The sequence below is a fragment of the Pleurodeles waltl genome, chromosome 9 (genome assembly GCF_031143425.1).
Source record: "Pleurodeles waltl isolate 20211129_DDA chromosome 9, aPleWal1.hap1.20221129, whole genome shotgun sequence".
In the NCBI taxonomy this organism is placed as follows: Eukaryota; Metazoa; Chordata; class Amphibia; order Caudata; family Salamandridae; genus Pleurodeles; species Pleurodeles waltl.
The window spans coordinates 67,584,461-67,603,719 of record NC_090448.1 but is presented as its reverse complement, the minus strand read 5'-3'; the positions used below and the strand labels follow the sequence as shown (position 1 = coordinate 67,603,719).

The 19,259-nt window shown below is 45.7% G+C and overlaps 1 protein-coding gene across 1 annotated transcript in view; it reads right to left on the bottom strand.

The window, feature by feature from the left end:
- The window catches only part of TMCC1 (transmembrane and coiled-coil domain family 1), a 422,180-nt gene that overhangs the window by 204,158 nt on the left and 198,763 nt on the right, over positions 1-19,259 (bottom strand). Inside the window, exon 4 of the mRNA XM_069206307.1 lies at positions 15,526-16,239. Within this exon, the coding sequence (XP_069062408.1) occupies positions 15,526-16,089 (564 nt within the window). The 5' untranslated portion in view covers positions 16,090-16,239. The remainder of the gene's footprint in view (positions 1-15,525; positions 16,240-19,259) is intronic.

Genomic DNA, 19,259 nt, shown 5'->3' with positions numbered 1-19,259 from the left:
TTGTAAATGCTTGTTTAATTGCTGGATGTGTTGGTGGGAGGCAACACACAGGGATAAAGGTCACCACAGGCAACTGAGGGCGTGGAAAAAATATATGACGTGTCAGCGCTGGTCACTTCCTAGCATTTTTTGGGTTGGAGGCAACAGAGGGATGGAGGGGAGGCAACATGGACAGAGTGCAGAATGCAACACGGAGGAAGGGTGGCAGGAAGCAACAAGCAGGGAAGGGGTGGTAGGAAATACTGATGGAGGGGGCAGGAGCTGACACAGATGGAGGACAAGTCGAGGGCAACACAGACAATAATAGAGGATGGGTGGGGTTAGGAGCAAGCACGCAAACAATGGTGGGTACAAGGGAGAGGCTGGTGCAAGCTGATACCGGTGGGTGGGTGCCAGGGACTGGGGAAAGCAAATGGACAGTGGATGGTCAGTGGGTAGAAGGAACACAGGGAGGCAAGTAAACGGACCAGACAGCTCAAAAAGATGTATTCTCATAGAGTGCTTCAAGACAAAGAAAATATTAACGTCTAAAAAAAACGAGCAGAAGGGCACAATGTGTCCATGATCCAAGTGAGGGACAAACACATGAAGAAGGAAACCTAAGGCAGTTGATCACTAAGAAGAAAGGACGATGGAATGAAAATGAAGCCAACCAATGATAAGCAATAGGCAGCCTCTGAGTCCACTGTTCAAAAACAAAAGGCTTCAAAGAGACAGCACAAGCGCTACCTAGGTAAGACTTAAACACAGTCAGTCTCATGCCCGTATGTGTTAATTTTACGAAGAAACTGTAACTCGAGAACTGCAGGAAAATAAGCACAGATTACATAACATATATATATTTTATAAAGTGTCTACGGAAAGGAAAGAATGAGTAATGAGACTTGTAACAAGACAACTCTCTGAGGTCATTTCTATAAAATAACTAACACACACAGGCTTCTGCCGCAACCCACACGGTATGCATCAAGCTTCCCTTTTGTAAATCTTGAAGGCACAGAAGGGAGAAGAAGCAACCCTCAATAGAGTAGAACAATGATGACCACAAACGGATGGTAGTATAGATAACTGCAGAAGATAGGAATATTAGACTAGAGATGCAGAAAAAAGGTTATTAACAAAGGGAAGAAATTAGGGCAAGACAAAAAAGTGAGGGGAAGATGTGAGAAGGGGTAGATTATGGAAGCAGAAGAAAGGAGAAACAAGATGATTAGGGGGAGGAGGCAAAGGATGTTAGAGGAGTGTGGTATGAACAAATAAATACTTTAAAGACACCGCAGCAGGTCCCATGGGAAAGTGAAACTGCACATACACCAGGCTCAGAAATGGACATTAACATAACTTGCATTAGGTCAATTGCAGCTGGACAGCAACATCCATCCTGGATAGAACACATATCACAAGTAAAGCCCTTGAAAACTCTACAAGTACTGTGACTTTCCCACCATCTGCATTAAGCAATACCAAAATAAAGCATGCACCACACAATTCATGGGCTTAAGCTAAGAAGAACGAGTTACTTACCTTCGGTAACGACTTTTCTGGTGGATACATTAGCTACCTGTGGATTCCTCACCTAATGAATACTCCCATGGCGCCAGCATTCGACGGAAATCTTCTTACTAGTCTCTGCACGTCGACGAGGACGTCACTCTTGCCCACGCGACGCCGTCTGACGTCATACAGGCAATAAGAGGTCCTCGACGACGTGCGGACGTCAGTACCAATCATTTTTTTACGTGCATGAGAACAACCAGGCAATGCAATGAAAGAGCAAGGCAACATCCCATTACATTGTAAAAATACACAACATTGCATGAATAACTGTAAATCTTTTATATATATATATAACTCTCTCTTTTTAAAATATATATACACATCAAGTATATACACAAAGATATATACATATATACATATATAAATATAATATATACAACATCTATTGCACCCTCAAAGACCAAGAGGAGCGTACTCAAGGATTACTTGGTAAGACCAGAAAGGCAACGGGGAGGCGGGTGGGACCGTGAGGAATCCACAGGTAGCTAATGTATCCACCAGAAAAGTCGTTACCGAAGGTAAGTAACTCGTTCTTCTGATGGATACAACTACCTGTGGATTCCTCACCTAATGAATAGAGTCCCAAAGCAGTACCACGCCCGGCGGTGGGTGCCTAAATGGTCAAACCAAGAAATCCTGCAGCACTGACCGTGCAAAATGGCCGTCCCTTCTAACCTCAGAATCCAAACAGTAATGTTTTGCAAAAGTGTGAAGGGACGACCAAGTTGCGGCCTTGCAGATGTCGACCACAGGAACACCTCTGGCCAAGGCCGAAGTGGCCGACTTAGCTCTGGTGGAATGAGCTCTAATGCCCTCAGGAGGATCCTTCTTTGCCAAAGAGTAACAGATTTTAATGCAAAGAACAACCCACCTGGATAGTGTTCTCTTGTGGACTGCCTTTCCTCTCCTCTTGCCCACGTATCCAATAAACAGCTGATCCTCCATCCTGAAATCCTTTGTTCTATCAATAAAGAAGCTCAACGCTCTCTTTGGGTCCAGACGGTGCAGTCTTTCTTCCTCTTTGGAAGGATGAGGCGGAGGATAGAACGTGGACAAAGTAATTGCCTGAGCCAAATGGAAGGGTGAAACAACCTTCGGGAGGAAAGCAGCCTTGGTCCTCAACACCACCTTATCCCCATAAAAAGTTGTATAAGGGGGCTTTACTGATAAGGCCTGCAACTCACTCACTCTCCTTGCTGATGTTATAGCTATCAGGAAGACTGTTTTTAAAACCAAATACCTTAAGGGGCAAGAATGCATAGGTTCAAAAGGGGACCCCATAAGGAAAGTCAGGACCAAGGACCAATCCCATTGCGGCATAACGAATGGTTTTGGAGGAAATTTATTTAGAAGACCTTTCAAGAATCTAATAACAATAGGGGATTTAAATAAAGATGGTTGGTCTGGAAGACATATGAAGGCTGACAAGGCTGATAAATAACCCTTAATGGTAGCCACTGCACAACCTTTCTGCGCTAGAGACAGAGCAAAAGACAAAACGTCCGATAGATGAGCATGCAAAGGATCAATCTGCCTCTCTCCACACCACGCAACAAATTTAGACCATCTATTAGCGTAGATAGATTTAGTGGAGTGTCGCCTGGCCGCTAATATAACATCCACTACCTCAGGCGGGAGAGAGAAGGAACTCAGGTTGCCCCGTTCAATCTCCAGGCATGTAGGTGCAGACTCTGGAGGTTGGGGTGTAGAACCTGCCCCTGCGACTGCGAGAGGAGGTCTGCCCTGAAAGGGAGACGGAGCGGAGGGCACATTGAGAGTTGGAGAAGGTCGGAGTACCATACCCTCCTTGGCCAATCCGGAGCTATTAGGATGACTAGAGCCCGGTCCTGGCGAATCTTCCTCAATACTCGAGGAATCAAGGGTATGGGAGGAAACGCGTAAAGCAACTGGCCGCACCAGGTTATTTGAAACGCGTCCCCCAACGCTCCCTGCATCGGATACTGGAGGCTGCAGAATAACGGACAATGCGCGTTCTCTCGAGTGGCAAACAGATCTATCTGAAGAAACCCCCACCTCTGGAAGATTAAACGGACTTGATCTGGATGGAGACGCCACTCGTGGTCTGCCGAGAAATGGCGACAGACTGTCCGCACGCACGTTCAAGACTCCAGCCAGATGGTTTGCTATCAAGCAAATCTGACGGTCCTTTGCCCAGGACCATAGTCGAAGAGCTTCTCTGCAGAGAAGGTACGACCCCACTCCTCCCTGCTTGTTTATGTACCACATCGTGGTAGTATTGTCCGTTAGGACCTGTACCGACTGACCACGAAGGGAAGGGAGGAAGGCCTTGAGAGCTAGACGTACAGCCCGTAACTCTAACAGATTGATGTGAAACATCTGTTCCTCTGGAGACCAAAGACCTTTGATCTCCAGATCCCCCAGATGAGCTCCCCACCCTAGAGTGGAAGCATCCGTTAGGACTGTGGCCACTGGTGGCGACTGCTGGAACGGCTTTCCTTGTGAAAGATTGTTGCTTGCAATCCACCACTTCAAATCCACAGCAGCATCTCTGGAGATCTTGACAGTACCCTCTAGATCCCCTTTGTGTTGAGACCACTGCCTTCGGAGGCACCACTGAAGAGCCCTCATGTGCCAGCGAGCATGCGTGACCAACAGAATGCAGGAGGCAAACAGACCGAGCAGACGAAGGACCTTGAGGACTGGAACTACCGCTCCATTTCGAAACATTGGAACCAAATCCTGAATATCTTGAATCCGCTGAGGCGGAGGAAAGGCCCGACCCAATATTGTATCCAGTACTGCCCCTATGAACAGGAGGCGCTGAGAGGGCTCTAGGTGAGATTTGGGCTCGTTCACCGAAAAACCCAGGTCGAACAACAACTGGGTTGTTGACTGCAGATGATGCGACACAAGCTCCGGGGACTTGGCTTTGATCAACCAGTCGTCCAAGTAAGGGAATACTGCTATCCCCTTCCTTCTGAGCTCTGCCGCAACCACCGACATCACCTTCGTGAAGACTCGAGGTGCTGAAGTAAGACAAAAGGGAGGACCGCAAACTGATAGTGCTGCGATCCCACCACAAACCGGAGATACTTCCTGTGCGACTTGAGTATCGGGATATGAAAGTAAGCATCCTGCAAGTCGACAGACACCATCCAATCTTCCTTGTTCAACGCCAAAAGCACCTGTGCTAGGGTCAGCATCTTGAACTTTTCCTGCTTGAGGAACCAATTCAAGATCCTCAGGTCCAGAATTGGTCTCAAACGACCATCCTTCTTGGGTATCAGGAAATACCTTGAGTAACATCCTCGACCCCTTTCCTGCTCTGGGACCAACTCCACCGCGCCCTTTGAAAGGAGGACTTGTACCTCCTGTTCTAGCAACAGGAGGTGTTCTTCTGAACAATAAGAAGGGCGGGGCGGGATGAGGGGCGGGAACTCCCGAAAGGGAAGGGTGTAGCCTTTTCCCACAATACTGAGAACCCACGTGTCCGTTGTAACAGTCTTCCATTTTGTGAGAAAATGCTGTAATCTTCCCCCTACAGGAGAGGAGTGAGTGGGAAATGGCGGAAGCCTAAGGCTGCTTCCCCTGCTGCACCCCGCCAGAGGATGAGGAAGAGGCAGAGTGCTGCTGAGAGGCTCCTCTGGTGCGGACCCTACCTCTCCCCCTAAAAGATCTATAGGGATGGGAAGAGGCAGGTTGCTGATATCTTCCCCGAAAGGAAGAGGAGGAAGAGCCACGCCCAAATCCACAAAACCTCCTGAAAAATCTGGAAGAGGCCGTGGCAGAAGGAGCTTGGAGCCCTAACGACTTAGCCGTGGCCCTGCTTTCCTTAAAACGTTCCAAGGCCGAATCAGCCTTGGCCCCAAACAGTTTGTCCCCATCAAACGGGAGATCCAACAATGTGGACTGTACATCCGCAGAAAAGCCCGAGTTACGGAGCCAGGCCTGTCTCCTTGCCACCACAGTTGTGCCCATTGCTCTGGCTATCGAGTCGGTGGTATCCAGTCCCGTCTGGATAATCTGGGTCGCAGCAGCCTGGGCATTTGAAGCAAGATCCAAAAGACCCTGGGGAAGCTCTGTAAACGATGAGGAAATGTCATCCATCAGAGCATGAATATACCTCCCCAGGATACAGGTTGCATTAGTGGCTTTTAACGCCAGACTGCAGGACGAAAAAATCTTCTTGGACTGCGCCTCTAGTTTCTTAGAATCTCTGTCCCCAGGCACCGTCGGGAAAGAACCAGGCGCTGACTTGGATGAACAGGAGCCCTGCACCACCAAGCTCTCCGGCGTAGGGTGCCTAGATAGAAAACCAGGGTCAGTCGGAGCCGCCCGATACCTCCTGGCCACGGCTCTGTGAACTGCTGGGGAAGATGCCGGCCTCTTCCACACCTCTAACACCGGATCCAGCAGGGCGTCATTAAATGGCAAAAGAGGCTCCGCCGCAGCTGAGGCCGGATGTAACACCTCTGTTAAAAGGTTTTGTTTAGCCTCCACCACCGGCTAAGGCAGGTCCAAAAAACTAGCTGCCTTCCGTACCACTGCATGAAAGGAAGCAGCCTCCTCAGTATATTCTCCCGGGGACGAAAGATCCCACTCAGGGGAAGTGTCCAGCCCACTGGCCGACTCCAGACCACGCAGCCCATCACCCGAGTCCTCTAGCTCTCCTTCCTCCAGGGCTTGTTGGTACTCCTGCTCCTCTAATACACGGAGAGCACGTCTCCTCGAATGAAGTCGTTGTTCAATACGCGGAGTCGACAATGCCTCCGCCGAAGTCGAAGATCGGCGCCGATCCTCAGAAGCCACCGACGCCGCGTCCGGCGCCACAGGTAACTTCGGCGCCGACGAAAGAGCAGCTGAAGCAGATGGACCCACCGGAGTCACAGGCAGAAATCCCGACGTCGACGGGATGGAAATCCCCGGGGCCAATCCTTCTGAAGCCATCGGCGCCGACACTGGCACCGAGCCCACGTTCCCAAAGGGGAGAAAGGGCATAAAGGGTGCCGGCCGAAGAGGCGCAGGATCACCCAAAGAAAAGGCCAAAGGCCCAGCCGGAGCACCCCCTGGAGCCATCTGTTGGAAGATGGCATACATCGCATTCAAGAATGCGGAACTATCGGCTCCAGGGGTGGGAAAAGCCGGATACTGAGGTGCCTGTCTCGGAGGCGACCCCGACGCCGGCCTCGACGTCTGCGCCGGAGAAAACACCTGAGGCTCCAATACCTCAATCACCGACGCCTGTCCAGGTGAAGTTGGAGACGCCGGAGAGGGCAACGGCGTCGAAGGATGCGGCGTAACCGTGGGACTAATCTCCCATGTCCTTCGGCGCCGATCCGAAGACCTGGAACGAGTCTCCTTCGAATGACGCCGAGATTCTCTACGGCGCCGGGAGTCTCGATGACGCCGATGTCTTGGAGAAGAAGACTTCTTGTGATGCTTCTCCTTCGATTTTGCCATAAACAGCTTCGCCTCACGTTCTTTGAGGGCCTTCGGATTCATGTGCTGGCATGAATCACAAGTCGAGACGTCGTGGTCGGAGCTCAAACACCAAAGGCAATCGGAATGAGGATCCGTCACCGACATCTTGCCTCCACACTCACGACAAGGCTTGAATCCAGACTTTCTCTGCGACATTATTACCACAGCGAAAGGCTACGCAGCAAAAATACACTGCAACCACAAAAGTAACAGTTGCTCCCTCGAAGATAACCGTTTCGAATGCACGGAAAAAAGGGAACTGACGTCCGCACGTCGTCGAGGACCTCTTATTGCCTGTATGACGTCAGACGGCGTCGCGTGGGCTAGAGTGACGTCCTCGTCGACGTGCAGAGACTAGTAAGAAGATTTCCGTCGAATGCTGGCGCCATGGGAGTATTCATTAGGTGAGGAATCCACAGGTAGTTGTATCCATCAGAACGTATTGTTTGTCCCCTTGTGCCTATCCATGTCAATGCCCTATTTCTTCCCTTGACTTCTTCCCTTGCCCCTTTTTCTTTTTCCCTAAATTGGGGCTGGATACTACCACAAAAACCAGTCCTGCAAACTATAATGCATCCCAACCCCTGATCCTGTATTCCAGTGGGCATTTTCCTTATTTCTGTATCGGTGCAAACCTGAGGAAAATGACAAATGATCATTTTCTTCTACAGTAGCCCAAGTTGTAGAGAAAATGTGTTTATGGGTAGATTACTGAACTAAATCAAACGTGTACAATTATTTCAACAATCATAAAGGGGTTGAGGGTTTTGAGTACCGCTACCATTACCAAAACTCACTATACATTGATCTTTAGCCCTCAAGACACTTCTCAGGATTGTGTTCCACAATGTAATCATCAGAGCTGGCATTGATGAGATTAAGACTGCAATCTCTTATTTAATGAACCTTTAGGCAGGCACTCACCAGTACCAGATTATGGAGACAGACCAATGTGACTGTGCATCCTTTGTTAAGATATGCGGCCTCACTGATCCTCATGAAGGTTCACAAACCAATCTACCAGGGACCTTTTCTTTTTTCTCTGCTTATTCCCAAATACAGTTTACTGTGTGTATATACAGGGAGTGCAGAATTATTAGGCAAGTTGTATTTTTGAGGATTAATTTTATTATTGAACAACAACCATGTTCTCAATGAACCCAAAAAACTCATTAATATCAAAGCTGAATATTTTTGGAAGTAGTTTTTAGTTTGTTTTTAGTTTTAGCTATGTTAGGGGGATATCTGTGTGTGCAGGTGACTATTACTGTGCATAATTATTAGGCAACTTAACAAAAAACAAATATATACCCATTTCAATTATTTATTATTACCAGTGAAACCAATATAACATCTCAACATTCACAAATATACATTTCTGACATTCAAAAACAAAACAAAAACAAATCAGTGACCAATATAGCCACCTTACTTTGCAAGGACACTCAAAAGCCTGCCATCCATGGATTCTGTCAGTGTTTTGATCTGTTCACCATCAACATTGCGTGCAGCAGCAACCACAGCCTCCCAGACACTGTTCAGAGAGGTGTACTGTTTTCCCTCCTTGTAAATCTCACATTTGATGATGGACCACAGGTTCTCAATGGGGTTCAGATCAGGTGAACAAGGAGGCCATGTCATTAGATTTCCTTCTTTTATACCCTTTCTTGCCAGCCACGCTGTGGAGTACTTGGACGCGTGTGATGGAGCATTGTCCTGCATGAAAATCATGTTTTTCTTGAAGGATGCAGACTTCTTCCTGTACCACTGCTTGAAGAAGGTGTCTTCCAGGAACTGGCAGTAGGACTGGGAGTTGAGCTTGACTCCATCCTCAACCCGAAAAGGCCCCACAAGCTCATCTTTGATGATACCAGCCCAAACCAGTACTCCACCTCCACCTTGCTGGCGTCTGAGTCGGACTGGAGCTCTCTGCCCTTTACCAATCCAGCCACGGGCCCATCCATCTGGCCCATCAAGACTCACTCTCATTTCATCAGTCCATAAAACCTTAGAAAAATCAGTCTTGAGATATTTCTTGGCCCAGTCTTGACGTTTCAGCTTGTGTGTCTTGTTCAGTGGTGGTCGTCTTTCAGCCTTTCTTACCTTGGCCATGTCTCTGAGTATTGCACACCTTGTGCTTTTGGGCACTCCAGTGACGTTGCAGCTCTGAAATATGGCCAAACTGGTGGCAAGTGGCATCGTGGCAGCTGCACGCTTGACTTTTCTCAGTTCATGGGCAGTTATTTTGCGCCTTGGTTTTTCCACACGCTTCTTGCGACCCTGTTGACTATTTTGAATGAAACGCTTGATTGTTCGATGATCACGCTTCAGAAGCTGTGCAATTTTAAGAGTGCTGCATCCCTCTGCAAGATATCTCACTATTTTTGACTTTTCTGAGCCTGTCAAGTCCTTCTTTTGACCCATTTTGCCAAAGGAAAGGAAGTTGCCTAATAATTATGCACACCTGATATAGGGTGTTGATGTCATTAGACCACACCCCTTTTCATTACAGAGATGCACATCACCTAATATGCTTAATTGGTAGTAGGCTTTCGAGCCTATACAGCTTGGAGTAAGACAACATGCATAAAGAGGATGATGTGGTCAAAATACTCATTTGCCTAATAATTCTGCACTCCCTGTAGCTCAACAGTTCTATACTGGAATCCATATTATCAACTGTACATTCCCTCAAACATGAGCATGCCCCTCGGTAGACTCAAGAGTACTCTTTACAGAAGACCCCCTGAGGGCAATAAAAGGCTGCAATAATAGACCACAACCGCATCTGCATTTCATGCAAACGCTGTCCTTTGCCTATTAAATATGATTAAGTATAGCTCAGAATTCCTCATGACTTGCACACTTTAAAGGCATTTCACTAAAGTGAACCGATCTTTCCGATTTCCTTGCATTTCCTGGCAAGCTTAACTATTTGTAGCTGTCTTCTTAGATAAATCTATATTACACTACATGAACACCCTTTGTTTTGGCTCAAATGAATATCAGTTTGATTATCTGCTAGAGGTTGAAAATGCAGAAGAACCACTGATTGCTGGATTTAAAAGAATCTTTCCTAACTCAGGAAGGTTTTGTTGGCTCCATTTTAAAGAAATATTCAAGTTCCAAACAGAATGCCTCACCTAACTCTCCTTTCATAAGAAGCACATATATAAATCTTGGAGAATTTCCTTTAATACAAATATACGGCTTTGGTTATTGGCCAAAAAAGCCAATAGACCTGCAATCTCCTTTCATTCCGGAGGCCCTATTCTATACATCCAAGTGGAATGCACCAAGGGACAAACCGGTCTGTGGTGTGCAGAGACTCAAATACATAAACATGAAAATAAAACCTGTACACCGATTTTGATGGCTTTCATCGGCCATTACCTGCCGTGCTATATGTCGCCATATATCAACAGGACTTTGACCTTTTGCTGATAACTCGACTCTGATTCAGGCACCCGTGTCTGAAGAAAGTGAACCTGATTGTAGAATTCTTTCAAATGCAAACAACCCATCACTTTCTCTCTCTACCTCTTGGAATCTAGCCTATATCACAGGAAACATGGCAGCTGGTGCTTCCATGCAATCAGTCAACCTCTGGATACCTAATCACCATGCATTCAGGGCATAACTTTACACCTCCAGCCAAGACCTCATCCTCCCTTCGTGATAGTACAGGTTTTCTATAACGGCTTGAACAAATGAAAGGTATTTTGTTCATCTTTGCTCAGAAATAATGTTGCTCATCTATACATAGACGAGGAGGCAGTCATACTCGCCTTGTAACCAGCCCCTAGGACACAACCCTCACACTGCCAGCCAGTCCTACCACAGCCCCATTTGTCCTTGTTCCCAGCACAAGCCTTGAAGAGGAATCATTAAAGATCGGCAGCTGCTAAATCAATGTGCTGGACCGATCCCAGATGTCCTATTAGCGGTCAAAGAAGCGAAAGGTAGAAGGAGCCACAGGTTCACCTTGAAAATTAGCTGACTCCGCAGGATCCTACTCTAATAGCGGAACAGAGTACCTGAGTAAATTGCCTGACTCCACCTGGACGCTCCCAAGGGTCGCTGTTTACTGCACAAGGAACATTCGTATATTGACATAAAAATGCTTCTCACCTGCACAACTGAGCTGCGAGTCTCAAAGATCAGCACTGCACATTCGGCAGGTTCTGGTGCTCAAGCATCCCCTTGGAGCAGCAGGTTCGTCCTTTCTATTGTACCCCTTCCTCATCACGATGTGAATCTCCACTTGTACACTCTCAGCCACGCAGTGTTGACATGGCAGGGCTGATGCTAAAATTGGACGGTCCTTCGTCACCTCGCTTCTCCTGTGAATTATATGCTCCTGCTAGATCTGGTTTCGTCCTGCCCTGATGGGATTGTAGACTGTGACCTGGAGTAACCCCGAGAGTAGGCATCATCAGCCCTAGAGTCTGTTGGAACATGTTTGTTGAGGAGCTGGGTGGTGTGAGTGTGTGAAATACAAGCAGGCACTGCTGCATGTGCCAGACCTGTTCGAGGCCTCAGAAGGATGACTGCAATGCTGATGCAGGACACTGTGTTGCACGGAAACCTGCTGGGTTGTGCTTTATACATCCAACATTTTATAATTTAGTCTCTTCGGTAAGCAAGCGTCACACATATAAGTAAGGAAGAGGCATACAACCGGGGTGGCCAGACATTTTAAAAGGTGGATGTTCCTAAGAAGATCTGCAGTGGTGAATGATTTCAAAGGCACGTCCTGTCCCAATTGCACAAAAATGTAAAGGACGTTGGGCGTGGAACTAACAATAAGATGCATCAAGGTGAGTGAGATCTTTCTTCTAAAGACAGCTCAGTAGAACCAGAGGTCCTAAACCTATCGGAAGGGACACTCAACTGACGTCAGTCGGAGGCAACATGGGCATAGAAGAGAAGACTTGTCTTACTCGAGTTCTCTGTGGTGCGATGCATGAAGAATTAGTGTCCAATAGTTATTGTATTCTCCCTCCAAAGCAGCATGGGTCTCTGGAAGGTCCTAACAGATTAGACATTTTAAACCATACATTCCCACGAACATCTGATGCACTGTTGTGATTACCTCCACAAAATTCCAAAGGCACAGCTGCTCAACTTAAACACAAAAAGAAAAAACAAGATCATCAAATAAACCCCCCAAAACTCAAAGCTCAAGGTCAAGGTCAAGGTCAATACACAGCACCAAAAAGTGAATCTTTGCAGTGAAACGATGGTGCACAGGCTCACTATCATTGCAAAGGATAAAGATAAAGCAGAAAGGCTTTGCAATGTTTATATTAATGGAGCATGAGCTGAGAAGGACAATACCACAGGCAGACATGATGGACAGGCAATAGGATAAAGGAAAAAAGAGCTGGCAAAGGAAACATGAGCGGTGGAAAGGAGGGGGCTGAGCAAGAGGAAACAAGTCACTCACAGCAACAATAGTTTAGGGACCTGAAGCTTTTGTTGCTTCATATGCTAGACTATCCATCAGGTGGCTGAGCATGGACCTGCACCTTAAACACTTTAATGGTGGGCATCCACAATAAGTATGTGTGAACGGGACTCTGATGTCACGTCGTCGACAAGCATCTTCAAACTATTTATTATGACATCTTACAGATTATAAGGGAGCGAGGCGTCAAATTCAAATTTGCAGTAACAAACTTGTTTACTGCTCCTTCTCTTTGCGGCGAAGCAGGCAGGTTACATGTAAATCTTCAAAGTCCCAAGCCACAAAGCCTCTGCTACAAACAAATTAGTGGTTGCTTTCGAAGTGTGAAAATACTCCAGACCCACAGCATTACATCACCTTTAAAGTAGAGTTTCCCCCGGTCTGGAAATAAGAATTAAATCTCAGTAACAGCAATTAGATGTCTTAGTCTTATCTGCATTACTGCTGCTTTATGTCTCGTCTGACATTCACCAGTAGTTCCTGGTGAATGTATGTATGACCATGTCACAGCCTTGTTTATGGAGGACAGTGACATTTTGCAATGAAATCAGAAGTTGTATGATGGGAACTTGCTGATGTTTCACAATACGCTGAGAATTAACTAATGTAAATAAGGTACAATTCAAAATTTCTTCACAGTTGTGTTTCCTGTAACACATTTTTAATAGTTTATTAGATCTCTTGGCAGCCTCCGACATGACAGCTTAAGAGGTCTTTACTATAAGGCAGTGTTTGGTTTTTACTTTAGAAAACAAAAATCGCAATTTGTGACCATTCAAACATATAGATCTCCTAACCGTTCTACTCTTGTGGATGGGGGAAAATCTCTGAAGCTATAAACACAGACGTGGTGATCTGGTGATAGGAGACCAGGGCAATTATTCCTAAATGTTGTGCAAGTTGCCACAGAGTTTGGGCTAGTACTCCCTGGGAGGGCCCATCTACCTTACCGAGAACTATGGCAACCTCTATATGAGATGGTATTGACCACATGATTCACATGATTGAGGTGTATGTGAAAGATGGCTTTTTTTGTCCAGAGTGAACCTGCTTAAGTCATTGGTTGGGTCGAAGCATTAACACCCTCTCAGAGGCAGTCCTTTTGAAAAATATTTACAATTAAGGAACAGTATTCAGCTTAGACTTATAGCCATGTTTGAACAGGGAAAACTCTGAATGTATATACATATATCACCTACTGACGGTCACCAGTAGGTAGTTATAGTTAGGACCATGTTGCCATAGAAAAAGCATTTTTAGACTTGCCTATATCTTTGACACTGTATGAAGAATCTTCACAAAATTTTCCAAAAAGGTGTGATGGTGATTATCGTAGCGCATGGGAAGTTTCGTGGTGTTCCTTCAAAAGGGGGGGTTCGAGGGGGGTATAAAAAAAAAAAAACATGCGTTTCCCTTGTTAATTCCCATAGGAGTTTTGAACACGACTACAGCCCAAACTGCTGGACAGAACAACAACAAATTTGGCAGAAAGCTAGATAGATTTTGTGCAAGAGATTGTGCTTTTGGTTATTTGGTGTAAATCCATTCAGTAGTTTTTGAGATATTAAAGGGAAAATACATTTGTGTAACTAGGGCTGAGGATCCTTCCCGCCGACTTCGCAAAATACAGCTTGTGCAGACAGCTGCAGAGATCAGATTGGCTGCCAACACTTCAAACCAGGAAGTGTTGGCAGCCATCTTGGGACTTGAGTCCCAGAAAAAAAAGTGAGGGAAAAAAAAAAGAAAAGTGGTCAGTGTAGGGACAGCCTGACCCTCTAGCTCTGGTGATGGTGTCCCCACCGGTGCAAAAACACAGTTTAAAAAAATAATAATAATAATAATTCACTGCAAAAATTAAAAAATATCTGCAGACTTTATAAAGCTCTTGGGTGGTCCAAGTCCAGGGGCATGTTGAAATAAAGGAAAGGGGGTGCGCACGGGGCCTCCGTCCTAGGGCAGTTTTATGCCTCAGGGAGCGCCACCTCCCCGGAACTTAAATCATATTCAATGTTGGGGAGGGGTTCGCATACACACCATCCCCCCTCCCCCACAACAGCCACAATGGTATGCAAGAGAGAGATATTGCACTGCAATTACTTCAAAGTGTCAAATATGCAAGATGTTTGGTGCAAATGTCATACTTAAGTTTTAATGGACAGCAGACCAGGGTCACTTCTGGCCTAATGGTAAAGCTCTTGGTAGGTGTAAGGTTCAAATCCTAGTATCTCATGACAGTATCTGTTTATTTTCAAGTGTTTTGCCTGTTAAACATTCCTAGTGATGGAACTTTGAAATATGTCTAGGCACTGCACAGTAAGGCGTCACCTCTGGCCTAGTGGTTAAGGTATCAGACATGCATACTGAAGGTTAAGGGTTCCAGTCTATGTGTGTCTGTGGTAATTTCCTGTTTTAGTTTTGTTTCAACTATAAATATTTAAGTTACATACTGAGTTGATCTCACTCTTTTTAATTGACAAAAACATTTTTCTTTTCAACCTGTCCAGAAATATCTCTATGTATATATTTTGTGTGTTTAACAGTGCACTACACTTTCACTATTGAGCACTGCGCTGCCTTCACTGCTGTTGACTGTTACACTAAACTAATGGTAAACAAGAATACGACTGATTAACAATTTGAAAAGTTTTTTTTTAATTCATAAAGGCAAGTGTGTCATATATACAGGTTCTCACGGATGTAATATACCTGTTAAAGAAAATGAGTTCCAAAGAAGTGCTGTTCTAGTTCTTATGTTGTACCCTGGTTTGGCACCTGGGTCTAAAGGGGCTTGATCCAGTACTATATATAGCAACTACTACTAGAAGCCAGAAATCGAAGGGAAGAACACAGTTAAGGGAGGAAGAGAGATGCGAGATCCAACACTAAGTACTCTAGCAAGAAAAGACTACTAGCACCATTAACAAGAACATACTGAAGATGAGCTGCTGCTACAATAAAGCAAACACCAGAAACAGCAGTTTGCAATGCACGGAAACGGCACAATAAATAGGCTGCCAAGGAAATCAATTTCTTACCCGATCTGTTGACTCCTCGCCTGATATGTAGGAGGTGTTCGGTATTTCCAGGCTAGACAAGCTACTGGGAGCATCTGTGGTGGAAGAAGACCTGGGCCGTCCTGAAACATGCAATAAGCTCGCCACATCCTGCGAATACTTCCTGTTGATCTGGGGGCTCCCTTTCTGGCCATCAGTCTTACCCCGTCGGTTGTGTAGGCTTGTGCTTGCTCTCTTCACCTTTGGTGGTGCTCGGATCTGCAGCAGCACACGGTTCAGTGCTGTGGGTTGAGTACAATTTTGGGGCACACCATCCGCATCAGCGGCCGTTGCAGGGCTTTGGTCTTCTGGCTCTTGTTCAGGTTCAGCCTGTGTTTGCTGGACATCGTGGGGAGACACAGATGATCTCCGGCGTTGGTGCTGGAAGAGCTGCTTAAGGCCTAGGCCAATCACGTTAATGTTTTCCATAGCATTGTATGTGATTTTGGACAGTTTCTGGTCGGCCTCAGGTGGCTTCCTAGCCTCTGGATCGGTGCCTCGGCTGTCTGGATCATCGTAGGTTTGGTCATTGCCAGACGGCTCCATCAGCGGACACCCAGAACGGCATGTGAAAGAGGCATAAATACTGATGGCAAGATCCTTTACAAAGGCAAACAGGAAATATCAGCCGACTACCCATGCAAGGACATGGCATCCAAAAGCTCCATATGAATTCACATCTTTATCTAAAGTTTACTAAAGGCAAGAAAAGAAAAGCAACATTAAAACACTGTGCAGGTTATACAGTTAGAAATGAGCGAGATACTCACTTGCTATTATGCATGCTGCACAGACATAGAAAACATGATTACTAAACTACAGCAATGCAGCTTTGGTGTACAGCACCCACACCCTGATAGTGAGTCAATACAACAACACACAAGGTGAGGCACCACGCTCAGTCTAATCCAATTATTAGCTGAAAAATTATTCCAGGTGAACACACAAGCTAAAGCCCGCCCTGACCATGCCAACTACACTCGCTTTTTATGTCATCAGTAAGAGAAGGAGCCTTTCTACCATATTTTCTTTTCTTCTTAAAGTAACACACTGGGACCAAGGGTGAGAATGCCAGATAATTTTGCAAAGCGTCTGCTTGGATAACATTTATCTGTGATTTTCAAACACGTTTTTCAATCAGTACATCAAGTATTGTTTGCTCAAGTGTACGCACTGTATAGTCCGGCTAACCCGTGTGGAATTTTTTTTTAGTACAGTAAAACGATATTAAAGTTTAAAACGTAATGCACTTCATAAAAATAATTCAAACACATTTTTAAAATAATTAACAAATGCAATATTTGATCGTCAAATACCTTACTTTTTGGGATTCATATAAAATATTCTGAGTTCGCTCATCTAGGTTCATCAAGGTTGGAAGGCTCGATTCCATTGTTTACTTCACTCCCAAATGTCTGCAGGGAAACATACCGTACGCATGCGTTTCTATGATTACCTCTCCAGAAACCATACAGCCTCCTAAGAAGGTGAGTCTGTTGTCATCTTCCCTTCAACTCATGTGCTGGAAAGATACTTAAATCTCACCTGCATCAGCATCTCTTTTTATTGGGTACTAAAGTTGATCATACATAGCGAGTGAGGGTGCCTTATTCCGTAGGGAACAAAGGTTCCTAAATGATGGCCTACTGGTTACATATTCCAGATCCTCTTGACAACTAGGTTTAGATTTTATTCTTGATGCTCTACTTCAGTGGCGACCTTGACAATTTTTTATCAATAGCTGATGTCAGGCCAGGAATATTTAGCTAATGTTCATGTGAGGGTACATCCTGACCACACACAAATGAACTACTACAAATGATGAATTTCAATTCTTGATTTAAAAAATCATGATTTTAAAAAATCATTTTTTTTCCGGAAATAGATTAGATTAGCATTTTAGGACACTGGAATGTTGAAAGCTCCATTGAACACAATGAAGAGGCTCAGGCCTTATATTGGCTGGTATAAGCCTTAAGTTCCAACAATCCAATGTTTTTCTTTTCCTCCCTTTCCTTTTTAATTGAGAAAATTCTACCCTCAGTGGGTGGAATGTTCCAATAGCCTCGTAGCCCTTCAACCTCAGCTTACACTGGTTCTTAAAAGCCCTTTCCTCCTTAAAGTACCTTGCATGTGACACAGTCCTATTTACCTACTTCAGGGCCTTTAGCACCTGGTTTAGACCTCGGTATCGAGCTATAAGGCTACAGTGAAGTACTCATTTTCTTACTCACAAGAAAGGTGACTGGCACTGACCACGATCAATGGGGTAGAGTTGGCTCGTACAACATGGGGTAACATTTCATATTGTTTTCTGTACAAGACCGTGTTTCAGAATTAAAAGACTACACAGCGAATGCTGCTGCAGTAGTTATAAAAGTAAAGCTCAGGTTGTGGTTCCTTGCATCACTTTCCATACAGGACAAACAATGGCCAGAAAACTCAGAGTGCATCTGAAATGTGCTATATTTAACATTCCATTAAACTGTGGGTTATAATAGACATACCAGACTAATCATAGGCAAAATGATGCATCGCTGCAAGCCTCCGCTATCCAGCCTGGCCGGCATGACTCAACTGTGCCCTGGACTGTGAGATGGTAGTTCTGAATCCATATCATCTATGTTCTCGTCACTGTAAACTGCAACCAATAAGAGAGTCGTTGATGCCACTCCTTTCTTCTAGCAAAAAAAGATGCCTAGCAGCAACTTGTTCTGCACTCAAACATACTTGCATTTTTCTTCTTCAGAAGCTAAACAACTCTAAATAATGTTGCTCAGTCTGTGATGTGCCACTTCTGCTGAAGATTGGTACATCTGAGTACAAGCAAGGGAGCTCTCTTGAAACCAGTGGCATTACCAAGGTGAGGTCAACTAGGGCCTGTGCCCTAACTGCATTCCTCCTGGGCCACTGTGCTCTATCAACATATCTATTAGGCAAACAAAGAACACTAACTCCTCGGGTCCCCAGGACCAGCTCATCCTGCACACAGCCCACAAAGGGAGCACTAGACACCAGGGATATTTTTTTTTCTTTTTTACACGTGGGGATTGACCCCTTAGGAAAGGGTCGCTCCCCTGGGGAACAAATTGTTTTTGACGCCATTTTTGCCCCCCTTGGGGGCAGATCAGCCTATTTTTATTAGACCAATCTGCCCCAAGGGGGGGAAGAAACCCCTAGACACCCACATTTTTTTTTTATGACAATTTCACAAAAGGGGAGCGACCCCTTAGGCAAGGGTCGCTCCACTGGGGGGCAAATAGATTTTAAGCCTTTCTGCCCCCCTTTGGGGCAGATAGGGATATTTTAATTAGGCTGGCCTGCCCCTAAGGGGGGGCAGAAACCACTAGGCACCAGGGATTTTTAAATTATTTTATTTTTGGTTTTGTTTCAGATGGGGAGCGACCCCTTAGGCAAGGGTCGGTCCCCTGGGGGACAAATTTATTTTAGACCATTACTGCCCCCTTGGGGGCAGATCGGCCTATTTCTATCAGACCGATCTGCCCTGGGGGACAGAAACCTCTTAGGCACCAGGGATTGCTGTGTATGTTTTGTTTGGGGGGGGGGTGACAGCCCCTTGGGCAATGGTCGCTCCCTTTGGGGGGACATTACTGTTGGCCATTTCTGCTCCCTTGGGGGCATATCGGCCTATTCTTGTAAGGCCCATCTGCCCCCAAGGGGGGCAGAAAGCCCACCAGAGACCAGTGGAGACTGTA